The sequence below is a fragment of the Poecilia reticulata genome, linkage group LG14, assembly GCF_000633615.1.
Source record: "Poecilia reticulata strain Guanapo linkage group LG14, Guppy_female_1.0+MT, whole genome shotgun sequence".
Classification (NCBI taxonomy): domain Eukaryota; kingdom Metazoa; phylum Chordata; class Actinopteri; order Cyprinodontiformes; family Poeciliidae; genus Poecilia; species Poecilia reticulata.
In genome coordinates, this window is record NC_024344.1 from 20,806,201 (window position 1) to 20,814,447 (window position 8,247).

General features: G+C 41.2%; 1 protein-coding gene across 4 annotated transcripts in view; it reads left to right on the forward strand.

The window, feature by feature from the left end:
• The window catches only part of pknox2 (pbx/knotted 1 homeobox 2), a 62,553-nt gene extending 56,415 nt beyond the window's left edge, over positions 1-6,138 (forward strand). For 2 of the 4 annotated variants that reach the window (XM_008428415.2, XM_008428417.2), the window contains 3 exons: positions 150-226; positions 2,547-2,725; positions 4,166-6,138. In XM_008428415.2, the coding sequence (XP_008426637.1) occupies positions 150-226; positions 2,547-2,725; positions 4,166-4,503 (594 nt within the window). In that variant the 3' untranslated portion in view covers positions 4,504-6,138. The remainder of the gene's footprint in view (positions 1-149; positions 227-2,546; positions 2,726-4,165) is intronic. The other 2 variants (XM_008428418.2, XM_008428419.2) reach the window with 1 other exon arrangement.
• Positions 6,139-8,247: the final 2,109 nt, after the last annotated feature.

An 8,247-nucleotide genomic window follows, 5' to 3' on the forward strand; every position in this document is an offset into this window, starting at 1 on the left:
AAACTTGACGGTGAATAGTCAAGCGTGAAACGGGGACAGGGAAGTAGAATTATTTGTTTCAACAGAAGTCGACCTTCATTAACAAGTAAAACACTCGCATGAAACCTGGAGGAAAAACTGAGCTTGTGCGTCCTCCCTCCTTTTTCCAGCATCCATACCCAACAGAAGACGAGAAGAGGCAGATTGCTGCACAAACAAGTCTCACCCTCTTGCAAGTGAACAACTGGTAAGCTGCTGCAACCCTAACAGCTCCTAATTAAATCTGCACTGACGGGTGAAAGTCTTCATACAGAGAGGCAGCACTGGGCACATGGGCAACTCCTGAAAGTATAGACTCAAGACGTTTGAGCTTCAGGTTATTTTTGCTACAGCTTTGCTGCCATCTGCTGGCCGTAAATGTCACGTGCACCAGAAATTAAATACTTTCTAAAGTGTCAAATACGAACACAAACAGTTTTACCTTCTGGAGAATACCTTTTAGATATTGGCTATTGGTAATTTGACCACTTAAGAAATAATTTTGTAAAATTTAGGATCTAAAAGTATTGTTCCTTTTTTTTCCCCTTTCTTTTTCTGTTGCTATTTCCTCATTCTTTCCTGTAGCATGTTGTCAATAGACTCACCTGTTTTAAGGCAGATAATCACCACCGTAGTATGTAAGCCATACTCATTGGCATAATGAGTATGGAGTTTTTATTCACTCATTGCCAGTTCCTGTTACTGTCCTTCTTGATAATTTTCCAATTTTTGGTGGTGGAGGAGGTCATTTTACTGTTTTTGGGTGTATTTTTCACTAAACATATCTTTGCAAAACAGACAAACAAAAAATAAAACATAGATAACTAAAGAGCACAATGAAACATCTTGTACGTATGGATTGTATTGGTCATGGGATAGAATATGACAACTAAGAAAAACTCAGGTCTCCCTCTTTAAGAATTATTAAAGAAATTAGCATTCGTTAGCTTTTATTTAGACTCTAATTATAAGTAGCCACTTTGAGGAACCATGTAACAACTGGAGTTTACAAGGTTTACTGCTTTGGAGCATCCAGGTGGATATTAACACATGCGATGGGGCAGATACATCAGCACTAACCATAGAGAAGACATTTTTGTTGTGTATGATCTTTCTGAGAAGGTTTGCATACTCATCAAAGTCCATACGTTCAGGAGTTTCTCACTATGGAGTCAAGCAGGTTATTTATAATTGAGAGGCATTCAAGAAAATCTTCTAAAAGTGTATGTCTTAACAAGCTCTAGGCAGGTTAGGTTGTCTGAGAAATTCCAAGAAACCCAGAAAATGCATCTGAAAGAACAGGAAAGACTTCGGGAACATTTTCCTCAATATCTTTTGTTGGAGATCGAACACAAACAACCGCTCACGTCGAAAAGACTGAGCAAGTCTGGAATGTTTGGATGGGTTGACAAGAGAACAAAAAGAAGATGCGAGTACTGTATCCACATTGCTGCCTCAATTATTCACACTCATAACAAAAATGTGTTAAATCCATTATAACACAATGATATAAATTCACGCTATACTGTGAAATTACCATTAGCAGTGAGTACAGTTATTCAGTATGATGAAACAAATCACATATTTATTTCTCCCAAAATAAGTGGTGCCACACTTATTGCTGTGAATTCATTGCCCCACACAAGGTTGAAGCATGCAGGGATCTTTTTTTTAAAGGTTTTATTGGCCTTTATTTGACAGAAAAGTGGGTAATGAGAGAAGGGGAAGACATGCGGCAAAGTTCACCAGGCCAGGAATCGAACCTTCGATGGCCGCATCAATGATTAAGGCCTCCATATGTGGGTTGTGCTTAACCCCTGAGCCACCACAGCACAACCAGTGTACAGGGATCTTACCATTACTCTTTGCAGAGTTTAATGACATGCACTCAAGATTCCCAATGGCCTTATAAGGTCAGACTCCCAACACCTGTGGTTCTCCAACATCCTCAACAGTCGACATAGGATGCTTTTCAGTGTATATACAATGTTTTACATTAGACATGGAGTGTTTGGTGCTGAAAAGCCCAGTTTTGTCTCCCCTGACAAAACACATTTTTCTCCAATGACGTACAGTAGATAGATATTGTTGGAGGCAGAGGCCTGACACGGGCTATACCACTGGCAGATAGCTGTAGTGGTTGACCACCTTCTAACAATGGTCAAAGAGTGTAGGACTGAAGGACAGCAATGAAGCATTGATCAAGGATGCACATGTCCATGCCTTTAGCACCAGACCCACCAGGTAAGATCCCATGTGCAGGAAAAAATGAGCCAATACAATATTTGTACAGAGAACTGTTCTGCAAACCTCAATGTTCTCAAATATTCAAGTCCTAAAGAAGACTTGTATCCACCAAAATCTCATAGACTGATTGCAGTCGATATCTTTAGACTGTTGTCACCAGAAGTGGTTTATGTGCTTGAATGATTGAATAGTTTTTACAAAAGTGTTTTTTGCTTGCTGATCATTGCCATCCATGTTGTTAGGTTTTCCGTCATCCTTTTTTCCAATTTTCGGTTTTTAAGGTTCATCAATGCCCGGCGCCGGATTCTTCAGCCCATGTTGGATGCCAGTAATCCAGATCCGGCTCCTAAAGCGAAGAAAATGAAGTCCCAGCACCGGCCCACACAGCGCTTCTGGCCAGACTCTATCGTGGCCGGAGTACTACAGACGCACAGATCTCAGACCGTGAACAACTCAGAAAGTAGGCCAACAGTCACACAAAAATCAACATCTTATCCACAAGTCACAGTTTGCATGGACACACATTTTGTTTCATGTCTTTAACATTATTTTACATGCTGTTGCGGTAAAATTTCACACAAACTGAGGCTGCGTCGCCCTCTGAGGTTTTTATGCCGTTTACTTCAGTGGTTCTTGGTAAACACCTGGTAAGCAGGTCGCTCAAAGAGTTTGTTTAGTTTGACACGGAGCAGCGTGAAAGCAAGACACTCTAGCTGAAGATGTAGCAAATGTTGGATTCATCATCATCATGACTGGGGTCCGACTGTCTGGTAGACCTGAGGTGGCTGTTGATCACAGTTCCTCCACTGCAAGACGACATTAATTTCAGCTAAACTCATTAAAAGCTCTACAAGACAAAACAAATAACGAACAAGTGTGCAACACACTCCATTTGTGACACATTTTCGTCACGAGTAGACGTGAACTTAAATTCTAGCCACTAGATGGCGGTGTTGCCTGGTTTTTGCGAGTTGAGCGAGAGTTTATTTCAAGGGCAAAGCTTGTCATCTTTTTTTTTATTATTATTTAAAAAGAGAGAGAGAGACAGAACTTTCCCCTCAGGAATCAGATGAGCATGTTTTTAAAACTAGTTGGAAGTCTCCTGAGAGCAACTCAGACAAAGACAAAGGAACTGTCCCCAGAGTGCAATATGGATTTAAGCTGCCTGTAATTTATTCTCTGTTATCTCGGCACCTGAGGTGACGCAGGCAAGAGACTGAACGATGCAAGGAAGCAAACTAAACTCCCCCATTAGTTCCATTCCCGACCTGATCTAGTCTTGCACCTCATTAGAGTGTCTTCTTCGTGTGTTTTACATGTTTGGATATTAGATATTTTTAGATTCTCGCATCACGATGACCCGGATTTAAAAATAAATCAGTTCCGTGGTATTTACTGAAATAAACAAACAAAAAACAAGTATTCATTCATCTATGGGGGTTTTTTATTTGCTAAAAATATTTCTACTGCTACTAATTGAAAAAAAATAACATTGATTATTTCAGCTGTGATGATGTACAGTAAAATAGAATAACAATAATGATAATGCTCATTATCACTGTCAATATGTCTCTTTGTTGTTCTCACAGTGGCTTACATTTTTTATGCTATTAATATTTTAGAATTGTATTATTATTATATAATTACAGCATTGTTATCTTTATAGAATTATACAGTTATAATTAAAATTATTATAACAACTATCATTCTTTTTATACTTTATATAATCTTTTATTTTAATCCTTATTGATGCATTGCTCTATGCTCTTGTAGCCCAAAAAGGGGAAACTTTTTTTCTGCCCAGCATGTTTTGTTTTTTTCTGGACATCTCATTAAAATAAATTGCAGGAAACTGCAGGAGCAGCAATGATAAAATATTTAAGCGTTTTTCTTTTTGCAGTAACTGTGTGGCTAGCTTGTTCCACGCCCAGACTAACTCCGCTGCCCTGTGCCGCAGACCCGCTCAGCATGGACGGCCTCCAGTCGCTGTCCTCGGACTCCGCCACCCTGGCCATGCAGCAGGCCATGCTGGGGGCCGACGACTCCATGGATGGCACGGAGGACGACGAGGACGAGGAGGAGGAGGAGGAGGAGGAAGAGGAAGGCATGGACGAGGAAGAAGAAGAGGAGGAGGAGGAAGAGGAAGGAGAGGAGGAACACAACAGAGGAAGGCAACTGTCCGGCAGGGGAGGGGGACGAAGAGAGCTCAGCATGGACGCAGGAGACGAGCTGGAGTAGCTGGACAGGAAGAGGGAGAGAGGGCAGCGTGAACTTTGACCTCGAGCTGTCGAGCTCAATGCGAGCCCCTTTCGCACCACGCCGGCCTGGCTCGAACGCCGAACAACTCCTGCTTCTCTAAGGCCACATTGCATCGTCACCGCAGACAACACGCCCTGATCGTAGACAACAAAGTTCAGCTCGCTGACACACGAGATCTGTGTTGTTGCATCTTCATCGTTGTACGTCATCATTCAGTGACCAGCTGGGATGTTTGGATGGTAGCACGTCTTTGGACTTCACAGCTTGGGTCAGTTATGGAATGGAAACAATCCCTGTTGTTTAATACATTCTGGGATATTTTGAAAAATAAAAATAAAATGAAAAAAACAGAGAGAATGCTGCACAGAACAACGAGGAGTCGTTTCCATGCATCAAAAATCTTAAACTCTGCACAGGAAGAATTTTTGATGATTTGTGGGAACAGATATTAAACTGAATGTAATATTTTGGCACCTGAAGTTCCTAAAAAATGAAGAAAAAAAAAAAAGGGCTGCAGAATGTTTTTTTTTTTTTCTTAATCTTGTTTTTACTGACAGGAGGTCGTAGTTTGATTTTAGCAGCAAAACGTGTCATCTTATTTTGTAAAACGGGGCGCGGTGGGGGAGGCAAAGGTCGACAGGAAGGAGGGAGGCGTTCCCAAACATCTGCAGAAGGGGGGGGAGCTTCCTCTGCTGCGACACGCGTTTAAACACGACTCCGAGGTTCTCAGGTTGAACAGAGTCTCTTCCACGACCCCCGAATCGACGCTGCAGCGAATCCACATCTTCAGCATGACGTTTCGAAACTCGCTCAGTTTATAGTTTCTTCTTCTGCGAGCCAAAAAAAAAAAAAMAACAACAAAAAAAAACACACACACAAACACGGGGGAGGAAAAAAACAAAAAACAAACAGTTGTTGTACACCGGTGTACACTGACTGGTCATACAGTATGTAAATTGGATTTTTCCCTCTGTTTGCATCCTGATGTTGGGAGGTTTGCATATTTATTCAGTTCTATTTGTGTGTCTGCCTGCGTGTGTGCCCTCAAAGAGTAACTTGAGCAAAGGTGACAGTTTCTGACTGAAAAGAAGTGGCCGACATGTACATACGTACTCCAATCCAGCCGCGGACCCTCAGAAATAACGGCCTGTGTATTTTTTAATCACCTTGCTGGATTCATCTCACTTGTTGCAACAGCAGAAATCCCACGGTGACGGCTGGAAACTTCAGAGCAGAGAGACATTTTTAGCAACAAAAAAAAAAAAAAAAAAAAAAAAAACGAGCAAAACAGAGAAGGCGTTTTGAGAAAACTGGGAATCACATGAAATTCTTCGGGGGATTCTTCTTTTTGTCCAGAACACAAATGAAATCAGTCATTGCTAATGTGAAAATGTTTAACAGAGAAAAAAAACAACAACTCATGCTGTATTGAATGTTCTGATAGTTCATTGTGAAGTACTTTGCTCATTAATATTCTTTTCTTGATCGCCTTTTTTAATGGATCTTCCAGAGCAACTAGGGGAATATTTCTATTTCATTTGTACACTTTGTTGTCACAATCTATTGTGTTTCAATAGATCAGTTTTAATAATTAAAACATGTAAATCTGATGTACTCATTTGCATTTCCTGACGTCTTCTATGTCCGGTCGAAGAAGTGCAACACACCAGTTTAAAAACCTGGTATAAAGAAAAGAACCAAAAGGGGAAAAAAACAAAAATAAAACATAATCTTGGGGGTTCTCTTGCTTTTCCCTATGTCTGTATTTCCCACAGTGCATTGCCTTACCTCACTTACTTACCTCAGCTCTTTGTCACATGTTTTATATAGCTTCCCACCCACTGGTTCTCCCTCAAACCTGTAATCTAACACACAGGAACACACCCACTCATCTGCTCAGCTGGCGCTGCTTTAAAAATGCAGCTTTCTGAAATGTAGCTGCTGCATTCTTTGCTCATGTTTAACATCGCACGCGCATCCTACTGCCATGCTTAAAAAACCAAAAGGTATTTTTGGTAGTTGCCAGAGATTCCCATTATTAACACAAACAGGTTTTACCTGGAGAGCAATTAGTGGGGAATCAATGAGTATTTTAAAGAATCTGAGTAGCTCAGACTCATCGCTGTGAAGAGGCTTATGTTTTAAAATGACCTATGGAGACGGATGTCCAGCGCCGGTGTTCTTTGAACGGCGAGACACTGCGCATGTTCAGATACTTCTCTCCAATGTGGAATACCATAAACGAAAGAATTCAAACGTTCAGTCAAGTGAACGACTGGCGAAAAGTGAAACAAGGATGGAACTAAAAGCAAATGTAAAAGCAAAGTAGCTAGAAATAGAGCCAATGACCAATAAAAGATGCGTTCAGTTTGAACTTGTCTGCTTAAAGAAGTCCAAGTATTGCACTGCAGAGATATTTTGAGCAAATTAGCCCTAAATGAATTACTACCAGTTTAGACCAGTTGACAGACTTTATATGCAGTCCAAATATTATTTCACATTCCAAAAGACAGAACTTTATTTTGAGGAAGTGATGCTTTATTAGTATTTGACTGAATGAGGAAGCAAATAATAAGGGCCATAAACAATCTAAATCATTTATTAGCATTGCTGTTTTGGGATGCAGGAGCTTTAGCATCTAGACCAGCTGTAGCTCAACAAGCAGGGAAACGCCACTAAGACAAAGTAAACATAGTTTAGGCGATTAAAAGTTACTCTTTCCCCAAATTAAACATTATTATACGATAGAAACCAGGGCTTGTTTCTGCCCAAGAATAGACAAACTTAACAGACTTTAATCCAAAGGCGAAACTGGATTGAAGTTTGAACAGCTGAGTCATTGCTGGCCTTAGCTGGGCCGTGTTTGTTAGACACAAACCCACATTCACATTCTCTCTGAACCGCATTTTACAGATGCTAACCGTCCTGACATGCATTTTGTTTGACTGTGGGAAGAAGCTAGACATCCAGGGAGAATGTGTGTGATCTACACACCGCCTATACAGTTTATGTTCCCAACAGTTTTAATGAAGTGTAGTAAGCAGTGTCAATAGGAAACATCTCGTAACAACTCCACCTGTCCAGTCGAATAAACAGGTGAGAAAAACACAGAAACGCTTCCGTTTTCGTACTGTTTCGTATCCGTTTCCGCCGCCTATTAAAAACATATCCCCTAAATTCAAAGAATATAGGAATCGGAGTCAACTGCCGACTCCAGTTAAACATTTTCTCCCGTCTGCGAGAGAACACGATCAGAAGAGCCGCCATGAAATGATGATCTTAAAGCTTTTTCTCTCTTTTTTTTTTTTTCCAAGAGTTTTGGAAGAGAAACTGCTCCAGCTCTTCAGCAGCGCTGACATGTTAGCACAAAGTATCTTTTCAGCCACCAGTGTTCCCTGCACGTCAGACCCCCTCAAACAGAATACACGCTTCTTCCATGTTTGATTCTCCCTTAATGCATGCAGTCAGGAACACGCCTGCCTTCACGCCGCGGCGTCTCAGCAGCGGCTCAGAGGCTGAAGAGCAGGGGGAAAAAAATAGAATCAGAATGACAGAGGCTGGAAAAGCCACTGGCGAAGGTTCACTTGTTTGAAGTGGGCCACAGCCAGCATGCTTCACAGTCCAACTACAGCAGAGCCACAAACACACACACACACACACACACACACACACACACACACACACACACACACACACACACACACACACACACACACACACACA